At 38.6% G+C, this 15,256-nt stretch overlaps 1 protein-coding gene across 5 annotated transcripts in view; it reads left to right on the forward strand.

Annotated features, from left to right (window-relative positions):
- The window catches only part of KIAA1958 (KIAA1958 ortholog), a 182,004-nt gene that overhangs the window by 153,995 nt on the left and 12,753 nt on the right, over window positions 1-15,256 (forward strand). For all 5 annotated transcript variants that reach the window (XM_054520464.2, XM_054520466.2, XM_054520465.2 and 2 more), the window contains one exon: window positions 2,354-2,526. In XM_054520464.2, coding sequence (XP_054376439.1) covers window positions 2,354-2,526 — 173 coding nt within the window. The remainder of the gene's footprint in view (window positions 1-2,353; window positions 2,527-15,256) is intronic.

The raw sequence follows: 15,256 nt of genomic DNA on the forward strand, positions 1-15,256 counted from the left end.
GAGGGTGCCTTGGTAAATATTGGATGAGTGAATATATGAAGTTACTTACATGTATGAGGCTGAGTTTCCTTGCCTTGAAAACAGGAATAACAAAGGGCTTGCTTATGGATTATAGACAATTTATGTAAAACCTCTTGGCATATAGTAGGCATTCAATTAGTGCTAGGTATAACAATAATAAATTTTATACAAGAGTACTTTTATTAATATCAAGCAAGTCCCACAAGTAATAGGAGTTATCCAGGTTGATGGGGTGGTGAGAGGAGTCTACCTACAAGACACAGTTGCTTTGGATAGTTTCCAGCATGTTTTCTTCCTCTCTTGCTGTAAACATTTGTTAAAGCAGAGTATGTTCAACAGTTCTGTGCAGGATCAAGATTGAAAGAGCAAAGACATAGTCCTAAGCGGCATGCAAACCAATTGAAGAGACCTTCTGGACATAATGAGAACACACTCCTAAAAAATAGTAAAGCAAATGTGAGGCATAGACTGAAGAAGAGAATAAGGGAGTTGGGTGAGTGTGAGGAAAGGTTATGTAAAAGTGGATTTCGAATTGAAAAAAAAGAGGGTATTTTGATTGGCACAAAGACTATGTGAAGGCTGGGCGTGGTGGCTCACGCCTGTAATCACAGCACTCTGGGAGGTGGAGGTGGGCAGATCACCTGGGGTCAGGAGTTCGAGACCAACCTGGCCAATATGACGAAAACCCGTTTCTACTAAAAATACAAAAATTAGCCAGGTGTAGTGGTGGGCACCTGGAGTCGCAGCTACTTGGGAGGCTGAGGCAGGAGAATCGCATGAACCTGGGAGGTGGATCGTGCCACTGCACTCCAGTCTGGGCAACAGAGCAAGACTCCATCTCAAAACAAAACAAACAAACAAAAAAAACAACCATGTGAAGATTGCTCAGGCAGTGCATGGGGAAGGTGTAGTGTGGGTGTCCTGGTGCAGACAGATCCTGGGGACGGTAGGAGACTGGTAGTTTGGTATAGAGGAGACGCTCAGAGGGAGCAGTGAAAGGTGAGGTGAGGGAGGTAAAGTGAACCCAATTTGCAGTTCAGCTTGGTCATTGCATTTAATTTTTCACTTTGCTGTTTCCCACAGCCCTAGCCAGTTAGCACCTTGTTTGAATACATTCATCAATAGTCCAGAGAGGGTGAGAACTATTAGATGAAGTGTTTTTACTTTGAGATGCTCTACCTTGACTTACAATTTGAACAGATTAAGCCTGGTTTTTGCAGATCACAGGGTCTTAAGAAAAGCCAGCTAAGGTTTATGAGCTAGTTATCCCTTTGGCAATCAACACTTAAAGTGGACATGTTGAGACCTGTCTTTATCTGAAGTAATTATGGCAAGTTAAACCATGTTCCCTTTCATCTGAGGAGATGTGAGCCCCTCTGAAATATTCTTCCCTCCTTCCTATAATTTTTCTCTCACTTGTCATTCCCTTCTGATTCAAAGCTAGTTGATGGGTTGTGGAATCAGGATTTAAACCCCTCTCTCTATCAATTTTGTGAACAAAACTTTAAAAAAAAAAATGCTAACACAGAGCCGGGTGCAGTGGCTCGTGCCTGTAATCCCAGCCCTTTGGGAGGCTGACGGGGGTGGATCACCTGAGGTCAGGAGCTTGAGACCAGCCTGGCCAACATGGTGAAACCCTGTCTACTAAAAATACAAAAAATTAGCCAGACGTGATGGCAGGTGCCTATAATCCCAGCTACTTGGGAGGCTGAGGCAGGAGAATCGCTTGAACCCAGGAGGCGGAGGTTGCAGTGAGCCGAGATCCTGCCATTGTACTCCAGCCTGGGCGATAAGCACGAAACTTCATCTCAAAAACAAACAAAAAAAAATGCTAACACCATTTAATTCAAGGCTGCCCATGATGGTACGCAACACATATGAAAAAGTAAATTACAAATAAATGATAGGTCTTCATGTGCTAAGGGTATATAATTTTTTATTTGCTTTCTCTTTCTTCCTTTCCTTTTGATTGTTGTTGTTAATAGAAATGCTATTTTTTCAGTAAAAATTTTAGATAGAACAGTCTTTGATTTTCAGCATTTATTTTTATATTTCTATTATTGGAATGCCTGCATTGGTACATAAGCTAGTATATATGGCAAAATTGTTGGGATTAAATGCAAGCTTACTACATTGATTCCATGCTATAAATACTGTTCCCTACTTATTCTAATATATATAGATAGATATAGATATACATCTACTTTAATAGACATTTCATGTTTTAAAGTATTGTCTTTTAGAGTTTTCTGTTATTTATCATCCCAAGATGTAATTCTCTAAAGAAGGGAATGGCAAATTATTTTAATGCTTTTATTGTTTTTATTTCTAGCTTATTCCACTAAGCTCAACAAATTTCCTGTATTTAATATTAATGATGACTTGAATGATCTGTGTACCAGTGCAGTAAGCCCAAATACTACCAAAGCCACGCGGTACGCCTTGAATGTGTGGCGATATTGGTGCATGACCAACGGGCTCAAAGACCACACAGACATCACCAAGGTAAGGGACTCTTGAGTTTACTTCTTTCAGCCAACTTCACTGAGCTTCCAAATGCCAGGCACTGTGCTAAGCATTGTAGGAAACACAGAACGGTGGCCTTCTGCCTGGGGAAACTTTGGAAGAACATAGAATAGAAAAAATCCACACACAAAGCAGAATTTAACAAGTGTTTTATGAATTTATAGATTGGAAATGCCTGAAAAGTTCAGATGGATAAATTAATTTCAGTTTGGTAAAACTGGAGAGAGAATTGATATTTAAGTGTTTTTTTTTTTTTTTTTTTTTGAGGAAAGGTAGGATTTCAGTAGAATTAGATGAGGACAGGAGCCTTCTAGGCTGAGTGATGTGAGGAAGAATAAAATTTGGGGAGGCAGACTCACTTGCCTACAGCAGAGGCCTCATATCTTGGTATCATGGACAATAAAACCAGATTCTGATAACCCTTAAGTGCCAGGCTAAAATCTTGTGAACACTGGAAAATCACTGAAATATCTTTTTTTGTTTTTGCTAAGGAGAGACTATATTTGAAACGATTATTGCAGGGGCAGAGAAAGAGACTATTGTAGTGGGGAAAACACTCTGACCATAAAATCCGCAAGCATCCTAAGGATTAGACGAAAGGGAAACCACTGAAGTTGTTTGAGAGAGAAAAAACATAATGAAAGTAGTATTTTAGGGAAATAATTGGAAGTGATGAGCAAAAAGTTAATTAATGTCTTTGGTCCTCCATTTCCCCCATTTGTAAAATGAGCTCTTAAATTTCTTCCAACTTGAAAGCCAGGAGTACTGGCACACACCTGTAACAGTCCCACTTACTTAGGAGGCTAAGGCAGGAGGATTGCATGAGCCCAAGAGTTCAGGGCTACAGTGTGCTACAACCATGACTGTAAATAGCTACTGTACTCCAGCCTGGGCAACATAGCAAGACGCTGCCTCTAAAAAACAAACAGGAAAACTGAAAAACTCATCCAACTTGAAATGCTTGAGGTTTGTAAATCGAAGGAAATAATCTTGGACATGTGGAGATAGAACATAAAGGTACTGTATTTCGATTTGACTGCATTGAGTCTAAATCAGATGTGCAGATGGAAATGGCCAACAAAGAGTTAGGAATGTGGGACTTAAAACATGGTGGAACTGTTAAAGCTGGAAGTATACATTGAAAAGTCTTGCAAATAGAGGTCATAGTTGAAGCCCAAGGGCAAGTGAGATCTCCAGGTTTGAGTGATGTGCTTAGGGAATCAACAACAGATGAAATAGGACAGGAAACCCAGGTTTCTACTTCTGGCACCATGGTACACTACATAGCGTGAGGGACCTTTCTACTGTACTTGAAGACAGGGAAACATCCATGGAACCAAAAAAAAAAAAAAAAAAAAAAAGTGCAACGGAAGCAGTGGCCATTAAGCACATATGAAAGGCAGGGTCCTGTCTGAGAGCGTATGTTGATAACATTATTTAACAAAGGGAAGATGAGCTGATGAATCCTTGATGAAAAAGAGGACCTGAAAGGATCCTAAAGCGGTTCTAGGTAGGTAGCATACCCTGGCTCCTGGCAAAGTCATATCATAATACTCTTTTAGGGAAAATATCCAAAATGTAGGTGCTCAGGTTTTTTTGCAGATTCAGAGCAACTACATTTGTGCTCGTTAAAAAAACAAAACAAAAAAAAAAAAACAGCTGCTGAAGGAAATAAACCACAATGCATGAGGATGAATAAAAACAACAAACAACAGATTTAGACACGAAGGCCTTTAGATAGCAGATTATAGACTATGTATGAAATTTTTATAAAAATAAAAACGTATAGAAATAAGCAACAATATACTAATCACAGTAATCTAGCAGATTTAAAAACAAATTGAAATTTCCATTTCTAGCCAGAATTACCCTCCTAGAAAACCAGACACAACATATGAAACAACTCTTTTTAGACAGAACGGTCTGCTCAGAATGTGATCCCTAAGGCACAGGAAACAAGTGAGAGGAGCGCTGTCATCTCGGGATTTCTGCCTGGAGGCAATTTCTGAACTGCAATGAAGGGAGGGGAATCTGTTCAGAGCTTGGCGATCTCACTGATTTGAGGGGAGGCAGAGATCACAGTTTAGAAAGGCTGAGGATACAAGTTCACTAGAAAGAAATTTCATTGTTTATTGAGAAAAAAAACGACAAAACTCAGAATCCAGCACTGTAAATTTCACAATTTCTAGTATCCAATCAAATATTACTAGACATGGGAACATGTGACTCATACATGGGAGAAAAATCAGTTAAGTCTTTCACTTCAGCCAGTTTGGAGAGCCCTTATTCTTGAACCTTATTCTTGAACAACCATAAAACAGATGAAACCCTTATTCTTGAACAACCTTATTCTTGAACAACCATAAAACAGATGAAAGATATAAAACAACGTTTTTCAAGGCACTGTATAATAGGCTAAGGACAGTGACTTCTGAGAGACAACAAACAAGGTAATAATACCTGTGACTCCTCCAGCTTGCTGCCTTGAGAGAATTAATAGTAGGTTTGTGGTACAGGGAGGGAGAATCCAGTCAGAGCCTAGCAGACTTGCTGAGTTAAGGAAATGGAGCTGAGAGTCCAGAGAGACCAACATGGCTGAAGTTGTCATGACAGAGCACTCAAAACTGGAGAGCTGCACAGCAAGATAACCTAAGAGATCGGAAGATAATCTCCCTCAAATACTCAGCTGAATACTGATCAACATATGTGTGTGAGGAAGCTATCTGAGGCTGACAAAGAACTGCCTGAAGAGATTAGAGGGAACAGTACTTGGCACTAACACAGAATTGGAAACTGTACCTGTTCCCACCAGCCAAACTGGAAAAACCTCAGGATTCATGGGGTACTCAGAAAGGACTTGCATCAGATGTGGGGAATAATTAGCCCTAGACAGAGCACTGCTGTAATCCCACCGAGGAAATCTTGAAAATGCTTTGATCCAAAATGAGGATCTCACAAAGATCCAAAAGGATCAAAGCATTTTCAAGTAACTTAATCATGTCCCAGAACAAAGTTTCAGAATATGTATAGTAATGTAACAATATCTAGAACACAAGAAATGAAATTCACAATGTCTAGCATCTAAACAAAAATTATCAGACATACAACAAAGCAAGAAAATACATCCCTTAAAGGATTAATCCACCAAAACCAGGCCAGAACTAACTAGATTGTATAACTAGAAGACAAGGACATTAAAACAGTTATTGTAACTATATTTGATAAGTTCAAAATTTAAGTAGAGACACGGAAAATATAAAAAGGACTCAAAATGAACTTATAGATATAAAACTGCAATGTGTGATGAAAAATAAATGCTTACACATATTTTAGAGAAGAAAATATGTGAACTTGAATATATAACAATAGTAACTATGTAAAATGAAACACCGAAAGAAAAGAGAATTTTTTTTTATTTTGAGACAGAGGCTTGCCCTGTCACCCAGGCTGAAGTGCAATGGTCCAGTCATAGTTCACTGCAGCCTCAATCTCCTGAGCTCAAGTGGTCCTTCTACCTCAGCCTCCTGAGTAGCTAGGACCACAGGCATGAGCCACCACACCTGGCTAATTTTTTTTTTTTTTTTGTACAGACGATGTCTCTCTGTGTTGCCCAGACTGATCTCAAACTTCTGGGCTCAAGCTATTCTCCTGCCTTGGCCTCCCAAAGTGCTGGAATTACAGACATGAGCCACCATACCCCACCTGAAAATTTTAAAAAATAATCAGAGCATTACTGACATGTGGGACAATTTCAAGCAGCCTTATGTACATGTAATTGGAATCCCTGAAAAAGAGAAAAGGAGGAGGAGGAAGTAACCAAATTACTTAAAACCAATGATAAAGAGAAAAAAGCAGCCAGGTAAAAAAGACATATTATATACAGAGGAACAAAGATAGGGTTGACAACAGATTTCTCATTAGAAACAATGAAAATGAAAAGGCAATGGGGCAATTTCTTTAAATTATTGAAAGGAAAATACTTTCACTATCCTCAGTGAAAACAGCTTTAAAGAATGAAGATCAAATAAAGACTTTTCAGGCATTCAAAAATGAAGGAATTTATCATCAGCTGATTCACATTTAGAAAAATGTTAAAGGAAGTCCTTCAGCCAGAAGGAAAATGATACCACATGGAAATATGGATCTAAACAAAGGAATGAAGATTACTGGAAATGATAGCTACATGGGTAAATATGTAAGTTTTTAAAATTTTTAAATTTTCTTTCAAAGATCACTGACTTTTTAAATGAAAACCATAACAAGATAAAAATGGAATAATAAAAATATTAAATTGATACAGAAAAAAAGAAAAAAAAACCTTCTCATTAGAAACTGTGCAAACCAGAAGACAATAGAATAACATCTTTAAAAAGCTGAAGGAAAAACTGTCAACATAGAATTTTATATTCAGAGGAAATAAAAATAAAGGTGAAATAAAGACCTTTCAGATGAACCAAAACTGAGAGAATTCATCACCAAAAGACCTACACAACAATATATATTAAAAGAAGCTCTCCAGGCAGAAGCAAAATTATACCATACAGAAACAAGGATCTCACAAAGGAATGGAAAGTACTTGAAATGGCATATAAAATTTGTTTTTCTCATAACAATATATTGCAAGGTTTATATTTTATATATGGAGAAAAAATGCATTACAGCAATAGCAAAAAGGGTAAGTGGATGAATGAAAGGGTATGTTGTAAAGTTCCAACAATATATGCAGAGTGGTATAGTATTTGAAAGTAGACTATGGTAAGTTAAAGATAGATATTGCAAATCTTAGAGCAAGACTAAAATATAAAACACAGAGATAGAGTGGATAATCCTAATGTGGAAATAAGTGGAACTGTAAAAAAAAAAATTCAATGGAAAAGAAGAGGAAAAAAGGAACAAAGAACCAATGGAACAAATGAAAAACAAATGGCAAGATATGGTAGCTGTAAACCCAGCTATCTTGATAATTGAATCTACCAATGAAAAGAGAGATACTGTGAGGACTGGATTTTTTAAAAAAGCAAGGACCAACTATGTGCTATTCACATCTGACTTTAAATATAAAGACTGAGAAAGGTTAAAAGTAAAGTGATGGGAGAAAGATATACTATGCAAGCATTAATCATAAGAAACCTGAAGTAGCTATTAATATCACACAAGGTAGAATTCCACAGAAGGAATTTTAACAGGAAGAAGGAAATTTCATAATGATAAAAACATCAATTCATAAAGAAGACATGAAGATCATGTGTATACACTTAGAGCATAAAAGCACATGAAGCAAAAGATGATAAAACTTAAAGGAAAAATTGCAAATCCACAATTGGAGATTTCAGTACTTCTCCCTTGATAATTTATAGAACAAGTAGACTGAAAATCAGTAGGGATAAGGACTTAATGCTGTCAAACTGACTTAACCTAATTGACATGTATGTAGCACTCCAACCAAGTGCAGAATACAAATTCTTTCCAAATGCCATGGAATATTCACCAAACTAGACCAATATGGTGGGTCATAAAACAAATCTCAATTAATTTAATTAAGAGGGTTAAAATCATATAGAGTATGTTCTCTGTCCACAATAGAATTAAATTTTATATATATAAATTTTTTATATATATAATATATACATATATAATAAATACATATATAATATATACATATATATTTATTTATTTTATTTATTTATTTATTTTTTTTGAGACAGAGTCTCACTCTATCTCCCAGGCTGGAGTGCAGTGGCACAATCTCAGCTCACTGCAACCTGTGCCTCCCAGGTTCAAATGATTCTCATGCCTTAGCCTCCCAAGTAGCTGGGATTACAGGTGCCTGCCACCATATCTGGCTAATTTTTTGTATTTTTAGTAAAGACAGGGTTTCGCCATGTTGGCCAGGTTGGTCTCGAACTCCTGACCTCAGGTGATCCTCCCGCCTTGGCCTCCCAAAGTGCTGGGATTACAGGTGTGAATGACTGTGCCTGGCCAAATTAAATTATAAATTAATTACAGATAGCTAACTAGAATGTACCCAATACTTGGAAGTTAGCATATTACTAATAACCAAAGGACCAAGAAGAAATCACAAAGGAAGTTATAAAATGTCTTGAACTGAATGAAAATTAAATCACCACTTACCAGAATTTGTGAGTTGTAGCTAAAATAATGTCTAGAGAAAAAATTTTTAGCTTTAAATGCTTATCACAGAAGGTCTAAAATCAATGAATGTGAAACAAAAAGAACTTGAAGAAATAAAAAATATGCTCAAGTGATTCTCCCACCTCAGCCTCCTGAGTAGCTGAGACTACAGGCATGCAACACCATGCCTGGCTAATTTTTAAATTTTTTTAGAGACAAGGTCTCACTATGTTACCCAGGCTGATTTCAAACTCCTGGACTCAAGTGATCCACCTGCCTTGGCCTCCCAAAGTGCTGGGATTACAGGCGTGAGCCACCGTGCCCAGCCCAGTTTTTATTTTATTCTTTCCCACTTGGTGTCATCAGCCCTATGACCAGTCTTTGACTTCTCTTTGGTCATTTTTACATCAAGGAAGCCAATTTTATCATCCATAGTGAGTCTTGACATGGTGAATCAATTCAGAATGGTTACTAAAGGAAAATGGTTTCTTGCGATGTCTTTATAATTGATTGAAACCTTAGTAACCTGGGGGGTAATCACTAACTAAAACTGAGTCAGAGAAAACTAAGGAGGCAAACAACACGGGCCAGAATGAACTGTTTCTTGTATGCAAACAAGATAAGTGTTGTGACTTGACATTTCACGAGGAATTGCTTTGGCTGTGATTTTACTTTGAAACTTGTAATATTCTGTGGAAATTAAGAAAAATGTTCTGTATCTTAAGTCAGCTTGGTTCGCCTGACACTAGGTTAATTCATTGGTTTAACCCATTGTTTTTTTTGTTTTTGTTTTTGTCTTTTGAGACGGTCTCACTCTGTCACCCAGGCAGGAGTGCAGTGGTGTGATCTTGGCTTACTGCAACTTCTACCTCTGGGGTTCAAGTGATCCACCCTCCTCAGCCTTCTGAGAGTAGCTGGGACTACAGATGGCACCACCATGCCTGGCTAATTTTTGTAATTTTTGGAGAGATGAGGTTTCACCATGTTATCCAGGCTGGTCTCAAACTCAACTCAAGCAATCCACCCACCTTAGTCTCCCAAAGTCCTGGGATTACAGGCATCAGCCACCGTGCCCTGCCTAACCCATGGTTACATAGTGCCAATCATGTATTTCGGGACTTCTGGTATGTGTTAAAGACCCAGTCATAAATGAAATGTAGTTCTTGTCTTCAGGGAGCTTTCAGTCCACTTCAAGAGATAGACATAAACTAGGTAAGAGAATGTACAACACGGAAAGGACCATAATAAAAATTTAATTTAAGTGCCATGGGATCCCATATGAGAGAATAACTTTGCTTAGGTTGTGTAGAAAGTAAAATTTGAGCTAATTCTGGAAGAATGAATACAGTTTTTCCAAATAGAGAAGGTTAGTAGAAAAAAGCATTCTTGGCAGAGGAAGTAGCATGAAAAGGCCTTATGGTTTCTAGTTATGGCAAGAAGTTCGATGAAGCTGGAAAATAGAGTACAAAGGGAACCAAAAGGTCAGGTTACAGAAATAGGGTGTGTACTGGTCATCTACGGCTCCATAACAATCCACTCAAAAATATAGGGACCTAAAGCAACAGCCATTTTATTTGTTCATGATTTGATGAGTGAGTTAGCATTTTGTACTGAGCTCAGCTGAGTACCTCCCCTACTAGTCTCAGTTGGGGTACTCATATGGGTGCAGTCATTTGGATGTTAGGTGGGAAACAACTTGTCCCCATATTCCCACAGTCTAACTGGGCCTCCTCACGTGGCAACACTATGCACTAAGGCAGTAAGAACCTATAAGACAGAAGCAGGCCAGGTGCGGTCACACCTGTAATTCCAGCACTTTGGGAGGCCAAGGTGGGCGGATCACTTGAGATCGGGAGTTAAGACCAGCCTGGCCAACATGGTGAAACCCCGTCTCTACTAAAAATATAAAAATTAGCTGGGCATGGTGGTGTGCACCTGTAATCCCAGCTACTCAGGAGGCTGAGGCAAGAGAATCGCTTGAACCCGGGAGGTGGATGCTGCAATGAGCCGTGATCACGCCACTGCACTCCAGTCCGGGCAACAGAGTGAGACTCTGTCTTAAAAAAGACAAAAGCAGCAAAAGCAGAACCCCTTGAAGCCTGGGAATTCACACATTCCTTGAAGGCTTGGAATTCACGCATTGTCACTTCTGCCATATTCTGCAGAGTAAGTCACGTGTTTAAAATAAGTCACTTGGCTAGCCCAGATTCAAGGCATGGGAAAATGGATTCTACTTGATTGGAGAAGCAGCAAAGTCTCATTGCCAAAGGGTGTGTGTACAGCAAGGGGAAATTGTAGCTGTCTTCTCATACTGTCAGAAGCAGATTGTGAAGACTTGCATACAAAGTAAACAGTTTGGAATTTATCCCAAGGGCACAGGAAACTATCAAAGATTTGCTTTTTGGTTTTTGTTGAAAGCACTAACATAAAAAGTAAGATTTTCTACTCAGCACCCCTTATTCAGGAACCGTTCCTGTCCTATAATCCACATGGTCAGTGCAGGAGCTATCACATTAGGAGCATGGATAGAATAGACTACCTTTTGGCAAGTTGTTTGGATTAGGGCCAATCAGAGTCCTTCTTTGTGGTGTTTTTCTCCTGAAAATGAGAGTTGGTCTCTTGCTAAACCTGAAGCTTTAAGACGTAAATTTGGGGGAGTGCTAGGTGGCTGTGCTTGCAGCTATGTGAAAAAAGCCACTCTGCACAAAGAAGCAGAGATGGAAGATGAGAATCCTGACAGCCTTGCAGTCCACTCGTTCTGATATCCCTCTCTGCCTCAGCTTCAAGTTTGGTTTGTCTCTTGCAACCAAAGGAGTCTCAACTACTATGAAGAGAGCTTACCAGCTGCAAGTAGGGAGTTGCAAGTGACAACGTAAAAATCCAAAGCCAGCTTTGTTTTAGTGCAATGGTTACTGGCAAGTTATTTTAACTGGTTATCGCTGGTATATAAGAAAGCTGTTTTTCTTATAGTTTGCATACAGCTAACCTACTCTGATAGCTTTTCAGCTGAATCTCTTGGGGTTTCCTAGACCAACAACCAGATTATCAGAAAGCAATTACATTTTGTCTTTTTCCTTTCCCATATACATGCATATGGATGTGTGTGTATATATAAATTATTTTTCTTGTCTTATCTGGTTGGTTAGAACCTCCAGAACAGTATTATATAATAACAGTGATATTCAGTAAGCTCTTCCTGTTCCTGACTTTATAAGAAAGATTTGAATGTTTTCATTGTGGGTACAGTTTTTCTAGCTCTTGCCTGTAAATTACACTTCATCGTAGTAAGAGGATCTTTTTCTTCCTATCTAAATTTGAATTTGAATTTTTAAAAATTTGTAATGGATGTCACATTTTTTTCAAATACTTTTCAAGTATGTATAAGTTCATATTACTTTTTGCTTTAATGTGTGAATGTCAATTATATTAAAATATTTATTAAGATGGAATCATTTTGTGTTCACTTCAGGAGTCAAAACACTTCCCATGATGCCCACAGGATAGGTTTGATGCCTCTCTGTATCTTCCCATAATGCGTTGAATGTATTGTCATTAATCCATTCATCCAACAAAAACTCATGGCACTCCTCTATAAAACAAAAAAAGAGATTGAATCATTTTTACATTCTACAATAATCCCCCCTTGTTTTGATGCAGTATTGCTGTACTGCAGTCCTAAATTTAACTTGATAATACAGGTGTAACCAAACACAGGTGCAGCTGCTCACCACTTGCAAAGCCAGTAACAAAGATGAGATGCAGTGAAAGGAAAGTGACTTTATTCCAGAGCTAGCAGTGGGGAAATGGCCAAGGCTAGTGCTTTAAAGAAACCATTTTCAACTTTGGCTGGAGAGAGGGGCTTAAAAAGGGAACTGGGAATGGGAGGCATGCGGGACTGTTGCTGGGCACAAGGTCTCTGTGTCTTGTTCCAGTGGCTATCTTGAGTCGTGGTCCACCTGAAGCATGGTGGCCTCATCTCAGCAATAGCTGGGTTGTTGACGCATGGCCTTGAGGTAATCTCTGGAATTTTGAAACTGGGTCTCCAGGCCTGGTTTGTCTCCACATTAGCCCTGGAACTTCTAAGTAAGCACATAGTTAGATAAGTGTGACTTGTGTAAGTTGAATAAGTACATAATTAGATAAATGTGCATGGTGTAAGGGAGTGTCTGGTGTCTGGAAAGGAGGGAAACAAAGGGTTTTAAGCTACATTTCAAGGCTGCATTCTGAGGCTAAGAAGGAAAGGAAAACAAAACTTTACAATGCATTTTAGCTGGGTCCAGTGGCTCAAGCCTGTAATCCCAGCGCTTTGGGAGGCCTAGGTGGGTGGATCGCTTGAGGTCAAGAGTTTGAGACCAGCCTGGCCAACATGGTGAAACCCCGTTTCTACTAAAAAATAAAAAAATTAGCTGGGTGTGGTGGCACACACCTGTAGTAACAGCTACTCGGGAGGCTGAGGCAGGAGAATCACTTGAACCCAGGAGGTGAGGCTGCAGTGAGCTGAGATCATGCCTCTGCACTCCAGCCTGAGCAACGGAGTGAGACTCTGTCTCAAAAAAAAAAAAAAAAAAAGGGCATTTCAAGGCTGGGATACCTGCCTGGTTACACAGGCAGTCCTTGTTTTGAGAGGTACCATATGAACTGGAATCTGTGTGTCTCAGAGCCATGCCCTCGCTGTGGGTGGTACTAATGTGCATACGTTCTATTTAACCTAATAACATGCAAAATGAAAATTGCTTGTATTTTACTTTCGGGAGTTTATATTTATATACTTTGGGTTTTAATGTAACATTCGTCAGATTTGGGTTAGAAAAAAATGAAGAGCCTTTCTGTCTTTTTCTATGCTCTGAAATGAAATGAAATGAAATGAAAAATGAAAAAGAAAAGCTGAACTGATTCCATAAAGGCATCCCTTTAGGAACAATATACATCTTTGACAATCATTTCACACTCTTTGGGGCTATTCAGATCCTTTACCTTTTATTGAACCCATTTTAGTAATTATATTTTGCTAGACAATTGTTCAGGTTATCTAGATTTTCATATTAATGTGTATAAAGTATGTGATGTTCTTTCATATTCTTTACTCTCTTCATTTTCTGTATAGTCTTTCTTATTCCTAATATGGTTTAGGTGTATACACACTTCCTTTCCTCCTGTCTCACTCTCTTTATAAAGTCAGACCTGCTAGAAGTTTGTCGACTTTATAGGTATTTTCAAAGATTACATTTTTATCTATCCCAATTTATTTCTTTTCTAGTCCATTAATTTATTTTTTTATTTTTATTGATTCGCTCTCCTTTTTTTTTTTTTTTTTTTTTTTTTTTTGAGGTAGAGTCTTGCTCTGTTGCCCAGGCTGGAGTGCAGTGGCATGATCTCAGCTCACTCCAGTCTCCAATCTCTGCCTCGCGGGTTCAAGCGATTCTCCTGCCTCAGCCTCCCAAGTAGCTGGGACTGGACTACAGGTGCACATCACCATGCCTGGCTAATTTTTGTATTTTTTTTAGTAGAGAAGGGGTTTCGCCATGTTGGCCAGGCTGGTCTTAAACTGACCTCAAGTGATCCTCCTGCCTCAGCCTCCCAAAGTGCTGAGATTACAGGCATGAGCCACCATGCCCAACCCCACTCTACAATTTTTGAGTTTAGTTTACTTTTCTAGCTTTTTGAGTTGAATAATCATTTTGCTTATTCTCAATAAAATTTTCTAACAATGTCATTCAGAACTATGATGTATATTTTTTATGTATATTTAGCAATATCTCATACATTTTGATACATAATGTTTTCAGCTTCGTTAATTTTTAATCTATAGTTCAGCTTTTATTTTCTCCTTAATTAAGGGCTATTAGAAGAATGAATGTTACCTGTCCAGTGTCTACTCTATAAAAAAAAAATTTTATTGGGACTTTCTAATTGTCCTAGAATATGTATTCAGCTTGAATAGACCATGAGCAAGGGCTGGTTTGCCCTTCATAGTTCCATCTTGAAAATAAAGCTTTCTTAATAACCAAGCTCTCCTTCTCCTCCCACTGTCTCTAAATAAGGAGCTCATTCTGTCAGGATAGTCAGTAACTTTTTCTTTTTCTTTTTCTTTTTTTTTTTTTTTTTTTTGAGACGGAGTTTCGCTCTTGTCACCCAGGCTGGAGTGCAGTGGTGCAATCTCGGCTCACTGCAACCTCTGCCTTCCCAATGTAAGCAATTCACTTGCCTCAGCCTCCCAAGTAGCTGGGACTACAGGCACACACAACCATGCCCAGTTAATTTTGTATTTTTAGTAGAGATGGGGGTTTCACCATGTTGGCCAGGCTGGTCTTGAACTCCTGACTTCAGGTGATCCGCCCACCTTGGCCTCTCTAAGTGTTGGGATTACATGCGTGCGCCACCATGCCCAGCTTTTTCATATCTTTTAAACAAACAACTGATATTGAAAACCTGTGGCTCATTAAACCACAGATATTTCAGGACCTATTCAGATAAATTCAATGGAAAAATCAAGGAGCATTAACTTGCTGTGCAAAAGACATATCAGACATCTTTTGCTATAGCATTATGTCTAGTAACCAAATGTTCTGTGCAGATA

This window comes from Pongo abelii, chromosome 13, assembly GCF_028885655.2.
Source record: "Pongo abelii isolate AG06213 chromosome 13, NHGRI_mPonAbe1-v2.0_pri, whole genome shotgun sequence".
NCBI classification, from domain to species: Eukaryota; Metazoa; Chordata; class Mammalia; order Primates; family Hominidae; genus Pongo; species Pongo abelii.